The following is a 23223-nucleotide window of genomic DNA, read 5'->3' on the forward strand; positions in this document are numbered from 1 at the left end:
GGCAAAATCTGAATCTGATTGGTCTGGTGAGCCCTGCTGCTCTACCTTGCTGACTCACTGGGACCCTGCCCTACCCAACTCTCCAAATGCTGGAGGCACTTTCTCACGTGAGAAGCCAACCCTGTCCATCTTTCACTCTTTCTTGAAAAACTATAGGCATCCACAGGACCCAGGTGGGCGAGGACTGGCCTCAGTGTGCTCTGAGACTTTTGCTAGTACCTCAGCACTGGCACCAAACCAGAGTCTACATCAACCTGGTGACCACAAATCTTCCCACTCTAATGACTCCCTGAGACTGTCTCACCAAATTTGTGTACCGCACAAGGCTTTCTCAGAGGTTGAACTTTAAGGGAGCTGGCAGGTGGCAACAGGCCTCCTCAGTTTGCAGTGTGGACTCTCCCACATGCCTCCAGGGTTAGCACAGGCAGGGGACAACTTTGGATCACTTTGTAGCTCCTACCAGGTAGCTCCCGACCAGACACAGGCATAGGTGACCTGGGCCTGCATCGAAGCCCCTCCCAAGAGGCTCCAGAACCAACATACTTGAAGGTTGGCTTCAGACCACAGCAGAGCACCAGTCCATTAACCCCACGAGTGGCACACTCAAAGGGTTGTCTCAACATGCACCAGAGCCCGCTGGGGCAAATCCACTCAGGGGGTAAGCCCCCTGCACAACAGCCTGTAAGCTATGGATGTGGCCAAACCCCACAGCCAATCACCGAAGGGTCAATCCTACTCCTTGACATACTAATAGCGAAAAAGGCTCAATTATAACAGGAGGGCACACACAACTAACACATGGGACATACCTGCAGCACCTGGCTCAGGTGACCAGGGAGACTTGCCACTGGGCCCCACAGGACACCTATTACATAAGGCCAACCAGCCAAGACTGGGAGACATAGCAGATCTACCTAATACATAGACACACATAAAAAAAGGCAGCCAAAGTGATGGAACAAAGAAATATTCCCAAATGAAAGAACAGGAGAAACTCCAGAAACAGAACTAAACAAAATGGAGGAAAGCAACTTACTAGAGGCAGAGTTCAAAACAGTGGTTATAAGGATTCTCAGGGAACTTAGTGAGAACTTCAACAAAGATACTACAAGCATAAAAAAGGACACAGAAACCATAAAAAGGAACTAGTCAGGAGTGAAGAATATAATAACTGAAATGAAAAATGTACTAGAAGGAATCACCAGCAGACTAGATGAGGTAGATAATTTAAATCAACGATTTGGAAGATAAGGTAGCAGAAAACACCCAATCAGAACAGCAAAAAGAAAAAAAGAATCCAAAAAAATGAGGGTAGTTTAAGAGACCTCAGGAACAATATCAAGTGTAACAATAGTCGTATCATAGGGGTACCAGAAGGAGAAGAGAGAAAGAGATTGAGAACCTATTTGAAGAAACAATGACTGAAAACTTTCCTAATCTGGTGAAGAAAATAGACATACATGTCCAGGAAGTGCAGCGAGTCCCAAAGAAGATGAAGCCAAACAGGCCCACACCAAGACACGTTAAAATTAAAATGGCAAAAGTTAAAGATAAAGAGAGAATCCTAACAGCAGCAAGAAAAAGGCAACTAGTAACTTATAAGGGAATTCCCATAAAATTGTCAGCTGATTTCTCAACAGAAACTTTGCAGGCCAGAAGGGATTGGCACAATATATTCAATGTGATGTAAAGCAAGGACCTACAATGAAGATTATTCTACCCAGCAAAGCTATCATTTAGAATCCAAGGAGAGATAGATTCCCAGACATGAAAAAGCTAAAGGAGTTCATCACCACCAAACCAATATTACAGACTACTAGAGGGACATCATTAAGATGAAAAAAAAAAAAAAGATCAAAATTATGAATAATAAAATGGCAATAGGCTACATATCTGTCAACAATTACTTTCAATGTAAATGGATTAAATGCTTCAATCAGAAGACATAGGAGGGCTGAATGGATAAGAAAACAAAACTCTTACATATGCTGTCCACAAGAGAATTACTTCAGATTGAAAGACACATACAGATGTAAAGGGATGGAAAAAGATATTTCATGGAAATGAAAATGAAAAAAGAAAAGAAAAACTAGAGTAGCAATGCTTATACTAGACAAAATAAACTTTAAAACAAAGACTATAACAAGAGACAAAGAAGGACCCTATAATCCCACTTCTGGGTATTTATCCCACGTCTGGGAAGAAACCCAAAGGCTACTTTGAGGGGACATGTTCATCCATATGTTCATTGCAGCATTGTTTACAGTGGACAAGATGTGGAGACAGCCTGAGTATCCATCAATAGAGGAATGGATAAAGAGGAGGTGGTACATATATACAATGGAATATTGCTCAGCCAGGAAAGAGAATGGGTTCTTGCCATCTGCAGTGACAAATGGATGGACCTGAAGGGTATTGTGCTGAGTGAAGTACGTCAGACAGAGAAAGACAGATTCAATGTCTGTCTAAAAAGAGTGATTTTGCTTATATGTGGAATCTAAAGAACAAAATAAACAAACAAAACAGAAACAAAATCATAGATACAGAGAACATACTGATGGCAGCTAGATGGGAGGGAGTTAGGGGGCAGGGTAAAAAAGGTGAAGGGATTAGGAAGTACAAACTGGTAGTTAGAAAACAGTCATGGGGCCATAAAGTAAAGTACAGGGAATATAGTCAATAATAAGTTAATAACTATATACAGTGCCAGGTGAGTACTAGTCAGGGGTATCACTTCTTAAATGATATAAATATCTAACCATTATGCTGCATACCTGAAATTAATATAAAATAATATTGAATGTCAACTGTAATTGAAAAATTTAAAAAGGGGTGAAAGGTGAAAGGGAATAAGAAGTCCACATTTCCATGTGTAAAACAAATAAGTCATGGGAATGTAATGTACAGCATAGGGAATATAGTCAATAATACTGTGATAGCGTGGTATGGTGTCAGATGGTTGCTGGACTTATCATGGTGATCACTTAGGTATATAAATATTGAATAACTATGGTGTACACCTGAAACTAATATGATGTTATATGTTAGCTATATTTTAATAAAAATCTTTTAAAAATACTTTTAAAGAACATAACTTCAATCTCTCTTTAAAACAACCCACCTTTCTCACTGGTATAGGTTTAATACTTCCTTCCTTCTGTTATATAAGCCCATCTTACAGTTTTATTGGGTGGGAGAGGAAAGATTTAATAGTTTGAGAAATTTCACAAGTGGTAGTTTTTTTCCCCAACGGCCTTCTTTTCTCTCTCCATAATCAATCTCAATTATGGATCAAAGGACAAAGACTCTAGACAGTTCCAGGATGATGACACCTTGCCTCTCAATAAAAGATGGGTTTCATATTAAAGCTTTCATTCCAATTTGACCTAATTCTCCCACCTTTTCTCTGATGCTCCATCTCTACAGAGCACCAGTTCCACGTTCATCTATTGTGTCCTCCACCTGGCAGGCAGTGCCTTAGTTCAGGCACCACTTACTCACCTGTGCATGATTAGGAACCAGTGTCCTGACATGCAACTTTTTCTTCAAGGAATCTCTACTGATTGGGAAATATCACGGTTTCTAACCCATGTAGACCTTATTTTCACAATAACCAAAGACCACAAACTCTGCTCTGGACTCTAGTCAGACATATTGCAAATGTGTCATAGGTGTGTCATAAGGGACAGAGGGAAAGAGTGTGTACATTGATCTATGTAAACCCATTATTATTGCTTACCACAAAGCAAAACTGGGCAAACACAGAAAACGTCACTCACATCCCAGTAGCATATGTCAACAGCAGCATCCTATTTCTAAAGAACAACATATTTCTTCTCCTTGCTAATCTCCAAAACAAACAAGATAACGAAATCAAAATTAAATGGAAGAAACTAGACTATATCCAGGGCTCCCAACAACTTTCCTTTCTCCACAGATAAACCATCATAAATTAGGAAGCCTTCTTTCTAGCCACAACCACTGTGATTTTACTATAGCACCAATTCCCATTGTGTAAGACACTGGGCTAACAACTTGACAACATTCTGTATGTCATTTCATTATCCTCAGCTAACTCTGGAAACCAACCGAAGCTCTTGCAACTAGGTACTAAATGAACAGGTGAGGGTTCATGAGAACTCAGGACAAAAAATGAGTTTAAATAAATTGCAGGTTTTGGTATCTGAGGATATTTAGAGAACTCTCCTAAAGTCTCTATAGCTCACTGAAACTAAATGTAATTAATCATCTATGTTTAGCTCAACTGAAATATAAGATTGTAATATAGTATACTTAAGAAACTGAAGGCTCAGTGACAGATCAAAAATCTCAATATGTACGCTTGAAACTCAATTTATTTACTGTATTATATTTGCAGGCCAAATTGTGCTGTCCAAAAATGTGGACTTCAGAACATGTAGACATAGATGATGGATGAATGAATGAATGAATGAATGACCAAATAAAGTAAGTAAGTAATTTTCAATACCCCTCTACTGGGTTATCGCTTAAACTTCATCTATTAACTTTCAATAACTTTCAATCTACTTATTTGTAGGATGTTTCTAATGGTTAAAAGGAAAATAGTCCACAGTTTATATCTCTCAAGTGTTCCCATAAATACAAACCATTGTATTCAGAACTCATAAGACGAACATAAATCGATTAAACTATAGATTTCAGTGTCTGAAGATACATAGAGAACTCTTCTAAAGTTTCTCCTACCCCTCTGCCTGCCCAAGACTATTAACTTGAGGGTGTGTCTGCAGTAGTGGTTTGCACCAAAACTCTGATGAAGACGTCAATTTAGGGGGAAAAAAATAAGGTACTACTCATTTGACTTTAGTAAGATTCTCCAACCATTTATCTCATTTCAGAATCACAGGGATGGCATCCTTTATAAAAAGCTAAATATACTTTAGTGCATATCTTTGGTTTAGGAATTATAAAAAGTGAGTAAATTAAAACATCCAGAACTTTTCAAGGCACTGTCCCCTTCCCAATTCCAGCTCAATCCAGAGAAATCCTACCCAAGAGGCACACCTGGGAAGGTGTGGGGTCTCAACCCATGTGTGGTGCGAGCGTATGTCTACTGGACTGACCAAAACATGGGCGAAGGTGGGAGAAAGTAGTGCTGGAATGAACACACTTCCATTTCTTGAGGACTGTATGAGGAGAGGTACAGCAGTGGGAATCTATGAGGAAGTCAAGAGAAAGAGTGAGGAATAACTAACGTCCCCGCCAGAAAAGCCTCAGGATATCAGGAAACCAAGACATCTCTCACTTCCTTCTTCCCATCCCCCATTTCTCATGAGAGCCGAAGGCACAGCCGGCAAACTGGAGTGCAGATGCCTACCTCGCTCCCTTCCTGGGAGGGAAGCAGCTGCCACCACAGGCCTTACCTGCGGGAGAGAGGGGAGAACTCTCACCTTTAGACACTATTAATTTCTGTTCAAATACTGGATATTTGGGGACTTAAAGGATTCATAGAAATGTGATTTATTTAAGAGTGAGCAGAAAAGTCTTGGGATTTAACTGTTTTTTCTCTCAGGGTCTGAAAAATATCCTCACTGAGTTCATTTTAAAGAAAGGTGAGGCATAAGAAGAACATGTGTTTTCATTACACCACAGATCACATGTTTAATATAGTGGCTACCCCGAAATAGGTAACAGTACAATACAGGTTTGAAAATTTTGCGAAAAATTCTGCTCATAATGTTGCTATAACAATAAAACAAATACTCTTCTTGTGGCCAACATAATTTTATCCATAATGCTGCCTTTTCAGACCAAGGATTAATTTAATGTGTTTCCCTGCGTTTTTCAAAAGGCTTATAGTTTTATTAAGAAAAATAATAACCGATACTTAAGAGCAAGCCTTTCCACTTTGAATGTTTCATTGAAAACACCCAACCAATATCACCAAATGAAAAATAATTTCTATAATAATGAGGCAAAATAAACCATAGGAGAATAGAAATATTAAGGATAATTATTCAGAATATTCTCCATGCCATGAAGTTTATTTTAACATGGCAGTTAGACTCTGGAAGGAACCTACTTAGAGCTATAGCAAGGTGCTTTAACAGAAATAAAGGAGTTGTTACATTATATCTGCTCTCTCAGGACAGACCAGTGATTGAGCTCACTGGGGAAGCAGGAAAATTGTAAAGCTGCAGGACACCATTTCCTGATCCAGTAAACGAATATAACGAGGCAAAGAGATCCCTGCAGTCATCTTAACTATTCCCAAGAATAAGGAGACCACAACACTGGTCTATCTGCGATGAATAAAGCATCTGAGGGAGGAATTCTCCTTGGAGAGAAAGGCTGTATCCCTGGGAAGGGTCTGGAAACACACTTTGGATTCACTGAGGTAAAACTGGCCAGTGAAAATGGAATAGAATGTCAGTATCTCCACTGTCCTTAGGAATTGCCTACGTTCTACATACGAAGTTGTAGGAATCTATATATGGATCTCCACGTGGTTTAAACACAGAATTTATTTATGCCTACACTGGGCATTGCATGTCAGTCGACAAATTCGGTGGCATTGGGGCCAAATAATACTAGAAAAGTGAAATCAAACTTAACCACTTTATTAGTTTTCTTTAGAAATTCTTTGACATTATTTAAAATCCTATTTTCATTATTAAATAAAGTTTTAAACAAATAGAAGGCATTATTTTATGGTTATTTTTATTATTGCTATTATGATCATTATTCCTTCTTACCTGCTTAGACCAAATCATTTTCAACTAAACCTAATAAATACATTTTTAGTGTGTTTCTATTTTGAAACACCCTGACCACTAAGTGTGGCCCATGAAGAAACGCTGCCCAGCCCAGCTGATTGCCAGCCTGCGGAAGCTGGTGCCAGCAGTCTGCATAGAAACCAGGACTGCGGCAGGCAATAGGCTGTGAGGTGTCCTCATATTAATTTTACTGACTTGATTTTGGCCCGGCAAACATGGCAAACACTTTTGCTCATATTGATTAACTAATTGTCAGCTTCTCCTGCATTATACCCCAGGATTTTCATTTGGAAGGAACCCTATTTGGGATCTAGGTCGAGAAAGTGGAGTCTTTTAAAATATATATATATTATTAAAACTGTACCTAGTTTGCTGTAATCCAGGGAATTCATCCAGCATTCCAAGACCAAATATTGCATCTGCTTCAATTTCATTTGTTTTCCCTTTATTATCTGTCAGAGTATATTAAATATATATACAAATATCTATATATGTATATATGTATATATAATATATATATATATATATATATATATATATATATATACACACACACATATATATGTAGTATTGCAAAATTTACAAAAACATATAGTGTGAAAAAATATTTCCCTTCAACATCAAGGGTGCTTGACAACTTAATCATATCTGATATAATCTTTTTTGACATGATTACAAAATTTCAAAAAAAATAAATAAATTGGAGATTCATAAACAATAAAAGCCTATTCTAAATTTATCCAAATTTTGAGACCGTTCCGTGACTTTGGAAATGGGTCTGTAAATCTGCAAATCCTTAAGCTTTCCACAAAGTTCAATGAGTTAGAAATACTGCAAACATAACCTTTCTTTGCATTATTTCAGGATTTAAATTTAGGTTTGGGTGACTCATGGGAGAAATAGGGAAAAAAAAAAAAGGGGGGGAGTTATGACTCAAGTGAGAATATTGTCTCTTAGAAGCTAAACTTAAAATAATTCATCTCTAATTTCCCACTCATCCCAGTCCTCATTCACACGCTTAGTAAAAAAAATTTAAAAGATAAAACTAACTTCATTAATTTACCTATTGACACAGTGGCAATATTGCCACTGAAAGGAAAATATGTGTTTTCTGAAGTTTGTGTTTATAGTTTTTTCTATGTGTGCATGCGTGTGTGTGTATGTGTTGTCAAAAATCTAGACTATCTGTAAGTGCCTCCAATTATATAAATTTAAGGTTCTTTAAGATTTAAATGTCAAATGGGAATGTTCTAAAAGTTTCTGCATGCAGCTGGACTTATATATTAATTTTTTCAATGTCAACTTCAGCAGAGCTGCCAATAATTTTATACAAAACTCATTTGTTAGACATAGCACATTAGCATCATTCTGTGAATAATCTTCCTATTTAAAGGAAAATCACAAATTAACTGATAATAAGCAATAACAAAATAAAAATGCTCACCATACCAAATACTAAGGTATGTCTGTGAAAATATAGATAATACTATATCTACCCTCAAATCCCAGACTGTATATTGAATAATACTGATCAATACACAATGGGATTTTATATATGTACTTTTTAATGAGAATTTTAGCATCTCTTTATCCTTGAAATCTTCTGAGATGTCTATATTTATTTAACAAATGTCCCATTAATACATGTTAGTTATAATATTTTCCAAGAAACCTCTAAAGGCAGCAATTTTCAGGAATTTGGTAAAGAAGCCTATATGGACAACTAAGAAATTCTCAAAAGGTTTCATCCAAAGATAAGCATACGTGTAATGACTTCTGGATGCAATTTTGCTTTCAATGACCTGCTCAAGGTCCTTATTTGTGACAAGAATATTAAGAAAGTTGTCCATTGACAAGATGCCATGGAGATCTATAACTTTTAGATGATCAAACAGCCCTGAAAATCTTCTACTTAAAGATGATTAAAGCTATGAATGAAATGATTACCACAGAGACCTTCATCAAGTAATCCACAAAATAAGTGAAGAAAACAGGAAGAATTGCCAATATGAAATGCATCGTTGAATTGGTTCTGAGAGAGACATGGGCTCTTCAACAAACTTAAGTGCTCCACACATTCTTGGGCTGTCTTCTTCCTCAATTTATAAATATTTTATACTTCTTGGTGCTCAAATGGTCATATATGCCTTCAGTCCAGATAGAATGCATTTGCATCTCTATGCATGAGACATTATTTGATTAATTCATCAATGCCTCTCTGTGTGTGTGTGTGTGTGTGTGTGTGTGTGTGTGTGTGTGTGTGTGTGGCTTAAATCTCTAAAAAGTAGTCAAGTAAAATCACCTTGCTAAAATGAGATGTTTTAATAATAGTTTAACTTGTGGGTCACACTGGATTGTGAAGCATCTTTACGAAGTGAGACTTTTAAAGTTAGCTGTGACAAAAATAACACTAGCGACCTGCATCTATCAGTCTTACCTGCTGGGCTCATCTTGACTATGGAGGCAACAATTCACGGTATTCACCAAAAAGCTAAAGAAACGACTGTACAAGGACTTGGCCAGGAGATCCCGGTAAAATTCAGCCATCTCTATAGTATGACGTCGTGTGATCATATCTCCTGAAACAGAAAGGAGAGGAAGCATAAGAACAAAGGTTTGTCTCATTTAGAAGCAAACAAAACTGTGCACATACTATTTATCCCGCACACATCCATATACGTACGTCAAAGATGCTAAAAAAATATATCGTAATTCTAATAAATGAGGTCTCTGTCAGTTATTACATAATTTTTTTCCCCTAAAATGAGTGTCATATATATTGCAATCTTGTTTGTTACAAATGTAGACCAGAGCTTTTGACCTCTTGCAGACTGTGTAATTTTCTGTCAGTTAGGGAACCAAGTCTTTGAAAAGCCCCTCTTAACAAGTTTCCTGCTAACAGCTCACTGGTTTGGATACTGAATCATCCACAAGGCATTTTCAAACCTGGCCATCTGGAAAATTATTCATATTTTAAATATTTTCAAAGAAATGGTCCAACTAACTACAATGTGTGTCTGGAATTTGGGAACAAGATTGGGCCTTAAGGCAGAAATCTCTATGTCATTCTCAAAGGGACCGTAATTGAAATCTTGAGTTGATAAGATTTGTAGAAGAGAATAGACTAGAGAAGAAAGTAAGAACAAACTAAGTGAGGATGATTTGGAATTGAGCCTACAACAGCATTTAGGCAAGAGAGTTGAGAGGGAATGCGATGTAGTATTCATCCCCTGTGGCCTTGCAACCTGGCTAACCACTGCGGCTCAGGCAGGGCGGGAGTTAAGTATAGGATAGGACCATGTAAACTGAGGTGTGAGTAAGTTGTTAATCATGGAGTTACAGAGAAAGGGGGAGAACTGCTTCTGAGGCTGGTTGAGATTAAAAAATAAAACAAAACAAAACAACCTACAGCAGGTAATCAAGAGTCAGGGAGCTGCCAGTTCAAGGCCATTGAGGTGGAACAACACAAGGTGGCAGGGAAAGCAGTGTGTCATTTATGATATTATAGAATTGAGGTCTCTACAGTCAACATGATTAAGAGGTTCTGCTGGGTCGCCAACACGGTGGGTGTGTAAGGAAATGAGGGTACTGTAAGCAGAGGGAAATGTATATGTTAAATTATAGATATTAATGGAGGGTTCAGTTTTTCTTTAAAAATTCATGAGAAAAAATAATGCATCTGAGTAACTTCAAGAAACACAGTATAGTGGAAGCAAGGGCATGAGAGGGAGAATGGCTAAGGATGAAGCATAAAAGTTAGGTACGGTCCAAATAATAAAAGTCCTGTGCCACCCTAAAGTGACAAGCTTTGCTCAGAAGGCATTGGAGAATCTTTGAAAGACTGTTATCCATGGGTGAAAACCACAGTTGCATTTCCAAAAGACTACTCCTGAAGCAGCACGGAAGGAAGGTAAATGAGATAAATCCAGATAAAAGGTTAACAATGATGTTCTTGCTATAATCTGGGGAAGGAATGATAAATTAAGGCAATGCCATGGAACTGAAGAGATGGCAGTGAGAATGAAAGCTATCTATGGAGTAGAGCTGGCATGTGTCTAATCTACTCAATGGAGAAGGAGGAACAAAAGGTGTCAAGACTGACTTTTGGGCAACTGAATGAATAATGGGGAGATTCATAAAGTTCAAGAAGATGCAAGATTAACTCTGGATCTGAGGCAGAAATTATGTCACATACATAAATACCTTCAAGTAGGTCCAGTAGGAACAGAGGTAAGAATCGTGGTGATTTAGAGAAAAAAAAAAATCAGGTGCATGGTGAGTCCTCAAAATTATAATAAAGAGGAAGGTTGGTAAGGCAGTGATTTATAGTGAATAATTCAGAGCACGTGGGAAAAACACTCTCCTTGCCCATTAAATAGAGATGCATATAGCATAGAGATTCATCTTGGGACTCAGAGGGAGATTCTAATTCCAAACATGCCATTTACTAGTGAGTTGCATTCAAAGTTATGTATTTAACCTCTTCAAATCTCAGTTTTATTATCTGTTAATATAGAAATAGTTATGCCCACCTCATTGCGATTTGTAAAAACTGAAAAAATTCCCCAATTTATAGTGCTTGGCACCATTTTTGTCGTAAGTGTCCGATAAATGGAAGCTATTATTATGACTGATGAGATAGAAGGAAATGAATGCTCTTCATTGAAGGGGGCAGCATGGCAACACATACACAAATGGATCCAACGTTTTAATTTGATAAATCCTCTTGGGTTGATGACTTTATTTGTCTAATGACTGATGAGCTAGATGACAGATGAGCTAGACAAGATGACCAGTTAATCAAAATGGTCTCTCAGGAGCATAGTTTACAATAGAGAGTCAGATCAAGTGACCAAAGGGGTTCATAATGCTTCTCTCATTTGGCATTCACTTCAGAGAAATCGTTTCACTAAGTGGGGAAAAGGTAAGTTTGTATTTACTTTCTGTATTTCGAAGAAGACCACAACTGCACAAAGGTGAAAGCAAGAGTATAGGAAAACGTACCTTTAACATATTGAATATCAGTTGTTAAAGCAGACACCAGTTCCTCTGCTGAGACTTGTAACATCCCAGCCACTAAAATTAAAGCAGCATTGAAAACATGAAGTTAGTATTCATATATATTTTGACAGAGAACACTGTATTTTATGGTTATAACTTTTAAGCTTTCTATAGACCCGTTAGAAAATGTGTATATTAAAGAAAACTAAACTACCACCTTCGTTGTCAAATTCAACTAAAGAAACAGTATATAATAATCCAAACATTAATGAGTTGTTGGGGCCCCTATGTTAAATCACAGCAGGTGTTTTCCCTCCTTGCCCTCACAGATGGCCCTGAATGTTTCCTCCCAATTCCTGGTTAAATTACTTTGATATGAGGTGAAGATATGCTGTTCACCGGCAATCTCTGTTTTTAAGGTATTTTGAAAAAAATGTGGGAGTGACTAACCAGGCAACTTCAAAGGAGAAAGATTTTTGGCAAGATCTTTGCCGGGAAGTAATTATATTAGGTTTAAAGTGTTTAGCTAATAACATGCCCCCCTAATATACTGGGTGGCGGGGTGGGCGTGGAGAATACTTAGAACAATGTAAATAAACCCAAGTATGTGCTGATGAATCACCCTGTTAACGTGCTGGGATACAGGAGAACATAAGTGTACATTTTGTTATTCATTTCCATAACTATTTATATAAAAGAACAAAGTGGTTACGTTTGTTTTTTGTTTTTTTTTCTTTCCCACCGGTAACACTGAATTCTACTCTAGAAGACAGGTTTGATGCCACCTGGCTTTTCTGTCCTGTGTCTCCATCTACTGCCCGGTCTGCAAAACTGCACACCAGTAAGATTAGTGTTAGCTCCTGTGTTCCACTGACCTTGTTCCAGAAGCTGGAGGTCAGAAACAAATGCAGAGTCAGCCTCGGTCAGAGCAGTGAACCGAATGTCTCCAATGTGTAATATTGCTGCTAGAATCACAAACAGATTCTCCACCTCCTACGCGTTTTACAAAGAGAGAAAGTGAATAAGATCGTCCAGAAGAAAGATTCAAAAACAAATCGTTTAAAAACCTAAAAAAGTAGGTTTAAAAAATGATGTGCAACTTACTAATGCTATTGTGAGTTTTCAATCGCAAATGTTTGATTAAAAAAAAAAAAAAAAAAAACCACAAAACTCCCAATCCCTCAAAATTAAAATCTCATAATTCAATGCCCATTTCCTCTAAATCAGTGTTTCTGTTCCTTACACAAAAGAGCGTAAGGAAGTGTTCTGATATAAATTAACCGCTTCCACGTAAGTATCATAATGAAAAATGAATCTTTGGTAATGTTCTGACTGGCTGGCTGTCACTGGTAAGGTCAGACTTCACAGGGCTGACACAGAACTGTAAACAGAGGATAATCGTATTTCATGGCTGCTGTAGCTGCTACACCAGAGAACATATGTGATGGTGTCCATCTTCTACTTATCTCTCTTATGAGATGAACTGATACTACCATTATAGACTTTTTTTCACTTCTGCTGGAAAAATAAGGGAAGCATGATGAAAACCGTGATATTATGCCTAGATAAAAAAAAAAGCAAATTGTTTTGTTAGGTTATTTTAAGGAAAACTGGAAAAAAAAAAAAGGATGCTGGCAAGAGCTATCATTGAGCAGAAGGTAGCAGGAAGTAAGAGAATGTTTGCTGAAAGAGAATATCTGATGATATGGGACGCCACATAAAGAAAAAATTACCGTAAGTTTGGTTTTGGACAGTCATTTTTTGTGGCAAGAATCAAAAGTCAAGAAAAAACTGTAAATTAAAATATACTTTTCTAGAACAAATATTTAATGTGATGGTATCAACAGTAAAATTGGTTAAGTTCCATATAAAGCAAGTATCATAACCTTTCAAATTTTCATTTTCCTAATCAGTAATTTGGAAAACAAAATCTCCTGTTTGTGGAAGTTTTACTAAGAACAAATCTTATTTGCCTTATAAAAAGATAGTTGGAATAATATAATCTATGGGACATCCATGAATTTCTTCCAGAACTTCCAGTTTTCATCATAGATTTATTAATAATTTCGTCATCTTTAAAACGAGGGCATTGACAAGGACGATCTCTAAGTAATTTTCAGGTCTAAGACTCTATGACTGTGGCATTACTTAAAAATCACAGATTAGTGTTTCAAATTTTATTCATTTATGCTTGTTTGAATCACTTTTTACTTCTCACATTACCTGACAATGTTTCCCTCCCTTTAATAAATGCAAGAACTCCTCATTAAATTATCTACTCCCCTATGAGATAGGCACTTCTGAAGACACAGACAGGAAGACTTCGTCCTGTCCTCAAGGATTCTACAGGGTAGGGGGAGAGGCAGAGCTGTGAAAACTAGCCATAACACGAATCATAGTGTGGTGAAGACTATGACAGAGGTAAAACAAAACTGCCCTGTGAGCAGGGTTAGGGGCTGCTCTCCTGTGTCTCCTGCTGTGAACAACGATTCCTGCCCCCTTGTCGGCCGGCTGGTGTGCTGGTTACCGAGGGCAAAGGTGGAGGCATCTGTATGAGCGGACCTCCCAGGACAACAGTCACTTACCAAGTCTTGATTCAAGGCCCTCACCAGCCTAGAGTTGTCCTCCTTCCAATCTTGTTGGACACGGTCTATTCCTCCTAAGCTGTCACCACCCCAGTCACCCCACAGGATCAAGAGGAAGTGATTACCTTCATGTCTTTTGTTAAAATGCACTTACTTCTTTTACCAAAAAGGTGGTTTGACTCTCTGTTTGACTCTAATTTAGGTGGAAGGTATATTTTATGGGCCCTACCTTTGAGGGTCAATCATGGATTTTTAAAGCCCCTTTGCCAAGCAATTGGTACTTTGGTAGAATGCTTCCTTACCTACCACAATATCCCAGTTTCCTATAAGAAGCAGACATTTCAGGCATGGAAGAATGGGGGGAAAAGTAACAACAACAAAAAATGATGGTAGCAAGTGCAAAGATAGGGAAATGCAAGCGGGTACGAGTCAGTAAAAGACAGAAATATAGAGATTGGATAATCAGAGAGAAAAAATAAAAAAAGAATGACATGATTGCATGTTCCTTGAATTCTGATCACTAGATGGATGAGGGTGAAGTGAAGAAAACTGCCCACAACTAATTCATTTAGGGTGAGTCCCCAACTCTTCACCCCTTCCTTTTTGCTACCTTCCAATCCCTTCCCACCCACTGGCTGCCCCGTTAGCCCAACCTATGCCGGCAAGAGAAAAAAACGAAGACCAAAATCAATCAACCTAGAGCTTTAAGAAGAAGAAAAGGAATGCATTTAAATCTATGACTAAATCTGGGTTCCTAGACTACTGGCATGCCAAAGTTACCCACACAATCTTATATTAATTGCTAATAAGGAATTGGTCATAATTCAAAATGACACCATATTGAATAAGGGGAAAAAGAGATAATGTATAAGGGAAAGAGACCTGTGGGGATTCTGAGAAGTCTCAAGGCTTAGATCATTTCATATCTCTTATTCAGCTAGACCTGTGCTCTACAATTCAGTAACCACTAACCACACAAGATGGTTTCAATTTAATTAAAACAAAGAAAAATGAAAAATCCCTTTCTTCAGTTTCACTAGCCTCATTTCAAGTGCCCAGTAGCCACTGGTCCGGTGAGCAGATCCAGTACCTTTCCAAGATCACAGAAATTTCTACTGCACAGCAGTGGCTGAAACATTTCAAATTATATTTTCAGCTTCATAATGTTTGCAAGTCATTGGTAATTCTTTCAGAATAAAAAACAAGCTTTAGATTGTCCAGGAAGATATTTTAATAAAGTGATTTGATTATTCCAAGTGATTCTTAGCAGTAAACAGTTCTTGCCAGTTTTCTCTTGAGTCGGTGAGCATCAAGTTTTTTGATCCATTTGGCCCACAGGGTTCATTTGGGAAAAGGTCTCCTCGTCCACCTTCTTGAACCTAGCAGCCCCTCCTCTTGTCGCTCTCTGTCTGTCTTCACAGTACCTATAACATGCATGAACACACAGCATGCTGTGTGTTCATGCTTATCTCCCCCCACTAGAACGTAAACTCGAGGGGGTAGAGATTGGGGCTTATTTTTTGCTGAATCACAAGTGTTTGCAACAATATCTGGAATATGACAGGAACTCAGTAAAAGTTTTTGAATGAATAACTTTGACAAACTAGAAGGTTGCTTTCTCAGTGAAATATTTATATGACTCACCAAGTGACTGAAGCCAACTACATTCAGGGCTTGTTTCAAAACAGCAAATCTCTCCCTGTTCAGAGAATGCTCGGCTATTGATACATCATCTCGTAGGGTCTGGTTCAAATACCTGTTAGGATGAAAAGCAGATAGCATTATGGCCTGGCTTATAGTCAAACTCCAGTGGTTAAAAGTCACTTCAGCCACAGTTAGTCTCCAGAATAATGGAAATCACCTGGACATTGTGTACCCATGTGTTTATAAGGCTTTGGTACATAATAACACATGATGTTTCAGGAAGGGAAAAAAAGGTTCTTGTTGTACCAGAACATATTTACACTGTTTTACTTGGTTCTCACCTTAGCTGCACCCTTCCTACTGAAAGGAGAAGGTCAGTGTTTTATGTATTTCATACAGAAATTTGGTGGTTCCTATCATATGTTCTGTAATTCATATTTGTATTAAAGATTTTTAATTTAAAGCAATGTATCATTTCTTCTTATCAATATATTTTAATGACGAGGTAGATGATTAATTCATTGATTTATTCTTTTCATTCAACAAATACACAAGAATCACCTACCAAATACCTTGTTTCCTCCAAAATAAGACCTAGCCAACAATCAGCTCTAATGTGTCTTTTGGAGCAAAAATTAATATAAGAGCCGGTCTTATATTATATTATATTACATTATATTATCACATTACATTACATTCGGTCTTACAGAAAAATAAGACCAGGTCTTATTTAATTTTTGCTCTAAAAAATGCATTACAGCTAATTGCCCGGCTAGGTCTTAATTTCCGGGAAACACAGTACAGAATACTAGCAGCTGAGGATATAAAGATAAAGGGCTCATCCCCAGAAGCTCAACAGCAACAACAGAAACAATGTATCCAGGGCAGAATCAAGAGAAGATGGGGGTACAGTACACTATGAAAGTAGAACAATAAAGACAAATGTGAAGTGTCTGTAAGTCTGTTGGAAGGGGACTGAACCCAGAAATGGATGATGAGGAAAGGCTGTAGGGGAGGAAGAAAGTCTAGTTCCAGAAGCTGACACTTGAATAAGAATTTGTCAGGCAAATTCTTAAAGGTGTCCCTGGAATAATTAGCAATACATGCAAAGGCACACATGACTGAGCGTGCATGGTGTACGTGGGGAGCTCAGGGAGCTCAGCAAAAATTGGAGCCTAAGGTGAGAGGAGCAGAAATTGATGAGGAGGGAGAAGTAGTCAGGGTTCTTGTATATTTTGCAAAATAGTCTCAACTATACCAAATCAACTCATGGTCTTGAAACAAAGAAATGGAACCATCAAATTGTTGTTTCGGAAAGAACATCATGGTAGCCCAGCGAAAGATTCCCTAGAAAGAGATGTGGCAATTCAGGGTGCTAGGTGATCCAGTGAGAGGCCAGCAGCAGTAAAGAAAAGGAAAAGAAACAGAGAGGCAAAACTGGCAGCATGAGGGAACGGACTGGATACAGGGAAGAGAGAAGCATTAATGCTTCTCAAGTTTCTGTCTCGGGAAAAGCATGGATAGTGGGCTCATTCAACCAGAGAGGAAGAGGAAGATCTGTGACAGAGAGAATCTTATATAAGTCCTTTCGACTTTGAACATCTTGTTAGAGTTCAAGTGGAGTTCAAAGAAAAGACTGTTTATAAGAACCTGAAATTCAGAAAAGATTAGAAAAGAAGACCTGGAAGTCATCAACATGAAAAAAAAAACACACCCAAAAACAAAACAACAAGAACAAAACAACAATAACAACAAAAAACACATGTGAGTGAATGAACTCCCCCAAAAAAGAGATGTTACAGTTTTAGGGGTGAAAACGAACTGACTGTTCAGGAAGGGGATAGGGAAATTAAAAGAAATCAGTCATCGAAACAAAGGGATAACATATTTTCAAGATTGATGATATTGACAGAAAAGAGACCATAGAAACAAGGAAACCGATGGTGTTATGGGGAGGACACAGATTGCAGTCGGTGGTGTGGAAGTGGGGTCTGTGAGGACTTCTTATTTTCTCAATCTTGGCTGTGAAGGATAGAAGTAAAACAGTCTAATCTGTGGGTTGGGGAGTGGGAGAGACTTCAGAATATGTATATGCTGAGACAAAAACACTAAAGACTGGATTAAAAAATAATAATAATAAAAGAAAGGGAGTTGTCACAGAGGTCAGGAGTTGAAGAGAAGGAAGTTGCTGAGAAAGAAAGAGGGGTTTGAATTGGGAGTACAGAGGGTGTGTCTCCCACCTAGGAAGGAACAGTGCTTTCTGTTACATGCCAGGGAAGGTGATAAAATAAGGATCGAAAGGTGGTAGAGCTTGTCAGGGGAGTAGAGGAACCACTTCATTACTTAGGTTTTTCTAGTGGATAGACTGGGTTTAGATGACCAGGTGAAGTTGGCTGTCTTAAGAGTCTAAGATATTCACTATGGAGAATGGAAATGGCTGCCAGGCAGGGAGACATGGGAAGTTTAGCTCATGCTGTGGAGGACCCGGATGAAGACCAGCTCATGTGGTGGTTTCAGTGTTTCCAGAGGTCCTCCACTGCCTGATGTAGGATGGGTGAGTTGGGGTTTGGGGCAGTGGAACCACTCAAAAATATTAGCAAGAGATTGGGTTATGATGGTCAGAGAGTCATTTTGCCTAAAACTTACAAAATTGTAATGACTAAAATGTCTTAAATGATAAGAATGGTAATCACGCTCAATTCTTGTTCTCACAGTAGTTTTTACTTTAGTTAAATTCCGGGTAGAATAAGCAGTGCAAAATTAATCCTGGTTGTTGCAGACAGGGTTGTTATGCAATAGTCCAGCAGAAACCCAATCAGAATAGAGAATTTTAGAGAGCAGTTTGCCTAATGGTGGTTAATGGTGTTTTAAAATTGGTTGTATCTTCCTCTATAGCAAGACCATTTGTTGGCATGAAAATGATCAAAAATATAGAACTCAGTGTCTTCCACACAAATTTTAAATTTCTCCCACTATCCAATAGTGTCTGGGATGATTTCACTAGAAATATAGTTTTAGTTATCAGCAAAACTGTCTTTAAATGAGGTTAGCGTAAAAAAAAAAACATTAAAAGTTTATTTGTTAGAGATTAAAAGTACTCATTTCCCTTTGGCATCATTTAATAACAAAAACTCACACGAAGACAGAGAGATACTAGAAAAATATGCCAAGTAGGGCCGGCCCGGTGGCTCAGGCGGTTAGAGCTCCATGCTCCTAACTCCAAAGGCTGCCGGTTCGATTCCCACATGGGCCAGTGGGCTCTCAACCACAAGGTTGCCAGTTCAATTCCTGAACTCCCGCAAGGGATGGTGGGCTGTGCCCCCTGCAACTAGCAATGGCAACTGGACCTGGAGCTGAGCTGCGCCCTCCACAACTAAGACTGAAAGGACAACAACTTGACTTGGGGAAAAAAAAATATGCCAAGTAAAATATTACAACTAAGACTCTGAAGACTTAGAATTGAGTCCTATTTACCCCTTTCTGATAACATTTTAAACCTTTATTTTATTTGTAAAATGGAGAGAAAAGAGTTTAAAAATAAAATTTAAAAATTCTCCATTTTTTGTCCATGGTGATTTTATGAGAATGAAATAAGACATTGTGTATGGTATGCTTTCTACACTCAGTACTGGTAGAATATGAGTATTTCTTGGAAAGAATATATCTTGTATATGTGGGGAGCTTTTAGTCAATGTGCTCTGTCATTAATGAAACTCTTAATCAAACAATTAACTAAGCCAAATGAAGGAATATTTTCAAAAATTATAACAAATGCTATTAACAACTGAGAATATTTTATTCTATAAAATATGCTTTTCTGTTCTTCTCAGACAAATGAAATTAATAATTAGATACAATGGAAAGATCAGAGTTCTCACTTCTTGACTATTTTTTCCTGATGTGAATCGCTTGAAAGTGACAATCACATGTGGGACATTACCATGGCATTTCCAGATGTTTTTAACACTTAAAAATAAGCGAGAATGATTGTGGTTATGGGTCATAGACTTCCTTGTAGACTAGCTATAACTCCACTGATGTTTCCCCACTAATTGTTTCCCCACTAATCTCAACATAGCAGTTGAAAAACAACCTAGATGAACCTGCGCAATTGCTTCATCTGACAGAGTTTCCAAATTTGTCACCTATTAATTAGTGGTCCCACAATTCCCAGTATTCAAATCTTAGAACTCAGTATTCAATGTATTTTAAATTAACTCATTTTATAATTCAAAATCATATACTTCCAACTCAATCTGTTTTTTGTTTTGTTTTGTTTTGTGTGTGTTTTTCTTTTTTAATCACCTCACTGTAACTCATAACTTGGAACAGTAATGTTTGGCAACAAATAGATATCTCAATGCAGAGTCACCAACATCAGAGACTACCATTTGTTGAATCATTATAATTTTGTTTTGAAAAGATTGGCAGGTCAAGGGAATGCTCTAGGTGTTGTTTCTATCTTGGAGTACAAGACTGTAATACGTAGGCTGTTTGATATTAAGTTATAAATGGATTAATACTGTTTGACTAATTCTACTCAAAGTGAAAGGCAATGGAAACTAATGCGTGTCAAATCCTCAACTGGATGTTTCAGAAGCATTTCTTCAGTAAATCTCCACATTGATCATGAAAAGAAGAGCTGTCATTGTGCCCACTTAAGGCGTAAGAAAGCTGAAGCGCGTATAATGCAACCAGGCCAGTAACTGGCCAGTGGATACACACTCTGTCCTGGTCCCTCCCTGCTTCTCAAGCTCAATTATAAGTTCCCTGCAGGGGAGATGGGAAGGAAAGGGAGATTGAATAGCCTCACCAGGCCTCGTCCTAGAGTTAATTTTTTGCTTGAAAATGTGGGAAGAGAAAATTAAGCAGTGAAATTATTATTAAACATGGATATATTTTACATAGAATGCACGATCTCATGAAGTCTTAAGATTTCATAGGATACTTCACTATTAATTTACTCTTTTCTGACTCAACCCTATACTTGCACTACTGGTGTGAACTGGAGTAGCTCACAGCTCAGAGGAAGCCTCTGACAAATGCTGCAGAGCCCATGCTGCCTGTCAGGGTCTGGGGCTCTGTCACTGTGCTAGACCTCTAGCAAAATGCCTGACCTCCATGGTTGAAGCATCTTTGAAATTTGAAATTAGAATGGAATTCAATGATGGCTTGTTCAAGTCACACTCCAGTGACTTGATGACCTCATTTATTAGTTCTACTTTTTGTTTTTTTGTTTTGTTTATTATTATTATTATTATTATTATTATTATTATTATTATTATTATTTTGGTAGCTTCCTTGAAGTTTCACACTTTTTTTTTTTTTAAAAAACCTGATGCTAGTTTCTTTTGACCAACTAAGTTTATAAATCTCATTTTATAGATCAGCATGAAAAAGAGGACAGCTGGACCAAATATAAAAATATCTTTGTTTTCACTTACAGGAAAAAATAGCAAACTAGATGAATAAGTGTTACAATTGGGCAGTGTAAAATTCTACTTGGACTTTGGATAAGAAAAGGTTTTCATTACAGGTTGAATTTATTTAAAATAAGTCAATAACAACAACTGTTGACTATGTGCTATTTCTAACCAGCTATTCCCGTGTCCCAATTTGTTGACTGTCTGACAGTAAGTAGCATTCCATACATCTTCTGAGGTAGGTCAAATTTATAGTCAAAATCATGTGTGTGATATGTGTGTATGAGAGGTGTGTGTGCATAAGTGAGTGGTGTGTGTGTGTGTGTGTGTGTGTGTGTGGATACTTATGCTTTGTGACAAAGAAAACCAGATACTGGACTAAGTGTCTCAGGCCACCTGAAAATATATGGACAAAGTTAAGCCAATGCACTACATCACAGGAGGCTTTTCCTTTGTTAACAAGAGTCCACACTGGAAAACTCTTTCAGAATGCCATGCGTAGAGGGACAAATTAAAAATGCTAACCCCCAGTCTATGGCAGCATTCTGACATGAGGATTGGGAATTCAAGGTAGCAGTGGTATGATCAGAATATCAAATCCAAACAATGGCCGTGTGCAAAAACTCCACCTTGGAATTTCAAGGCCCCGAGCTCCCCTTTGGTGCAGGAACCTCCTGACTCACAGTGGTGTGGGCACATTAACACCGCAAACTTGCAACTAGCAGAGGAATAAGTCCTGGAGATCTGATGCACAGCACAGTGATTTTAGTCAACAGTACTGCACTAGCAACTTCAAAGTTGCTAAGGTGACTAGACCTGAATTGTTCTCATCACAAAAAAGAAATAATTATGTGACAGGATATAGTGGTTGTTAAGGTACCGCTACATATTGCAATATATAAATGTATCAAACCAACACATTGTATACCTTAAACTTTCACAATGTTATATGTCAATTATATCTAAACAAATAGATAGATACATAAATAACCAAAGGAACAAACAAACAGCAACAACAAAAACCCAGCTGCCCTGCCCATGTTCACCAGGGGTCACCGTTCAGCAGACAGGAAAGAACTGTTGTGTGCCTGTGTGTGCGCCCAAACACATGGGGATGAAGACTCACATATAAAGAAAAGATATTATTACTATGTAATTAAAAGCAAGTGTGTGGCCCTTTCACCAAATCAGAGGCTCTTGATTACAAACAGGATATTTTGCTCAGCATGAATACAAAAGAACAATGTCTTCTCTATTGTGGGCAAAGCTGCCTTCTCCTTGGAGATGTTTAATATGTAAACAGAAACCAGGTAAGGCAAAATCAATAAGGTTGGCATCAATAAAGAAAGCACTGTTTACTGGTTTACCAGTGAAGATGGTCAGCTGTTGCTTCGTGCCCACCCACTCTACCTTGCTCCTAAAAAGGAAATTATTTTCTTCATTGTTTTGAAGCTATCTGGAAAACATTAATAAATTATAAATCCCCCCAACAGAATATGAGTAAGATTTTTACTAACATAGGTCCAGACACATAAATCTCCACCAATGAAAATATTAATATGTTAGCCACAACCTGTTTTGTTTGGAAAGAGCAAACTCTGTCAGTGGTCTTCGGGAAAAGAACAGAATCATTTAATAAATTCAGGAAAAGAACAGAATCCATTTAATAAATTACGCATTCAGAGAGACTCTGGGTCTTGTGACATTCCCAGAATAGTTTGTCCATATTTTTCTAATCAGTCAGAATATTTCTTCAGAACATCTGGTGGAACAAATTAAACTCTTACCATCTTTCAAATAGTGAATGTTTATGGT

At 37.8% G+C, this 23223-nt stretch overlaps 1 protein-coding gene across 3 annotated transcripts in view; it reads right to left on the reverse strand.

The window, feature by feature from the left end:
- MYO16 (myosin XVI) overlaps positions 1–23223 on the reverse strand; it is a 548145-nt gene that overhangs the window by 199013 nt on the left and 325909 nt on the right. For all 3 annotated transcript variants that reach the window (XM_019731063.3, XM_074329516.2, XM_019731062.3), the window contains 4 exons: positions 15986–16097; positions 12632–12749; positions 11760–11831; positions 9193–9334 (listed from right to left, as the gene is read on the reverse strand). In XM_019731063.3, coding sequence (XP_019586622.3) covers positions 9193–9334; positions 11760–11831; positions 12632–12749; positions 15986–16097 — 444 coding nt within the window. The remainder of the gene's footprint in view (positions 1–9192; positions 9335–11759; positions 11832–12631; positions 12750–15985; positions 16098–23223) is intronic.

The sequence above is a fragment of the Rhinolophus sinicus genome, chromosome 16, assembly GCF_057876585.1.
Source record: "Rhinolophus sinicus isolate RSI-liver-muscle chromosome 16, RSI-T2T, whole genome shotgun sequence".
Taxonomy (NCBI): Eukaryota; Metazoa; Chordata; class Mammalia; order Chiroptera; family Rhinolophidae; genus Rhinolophus; species Rhinolophus sinicus.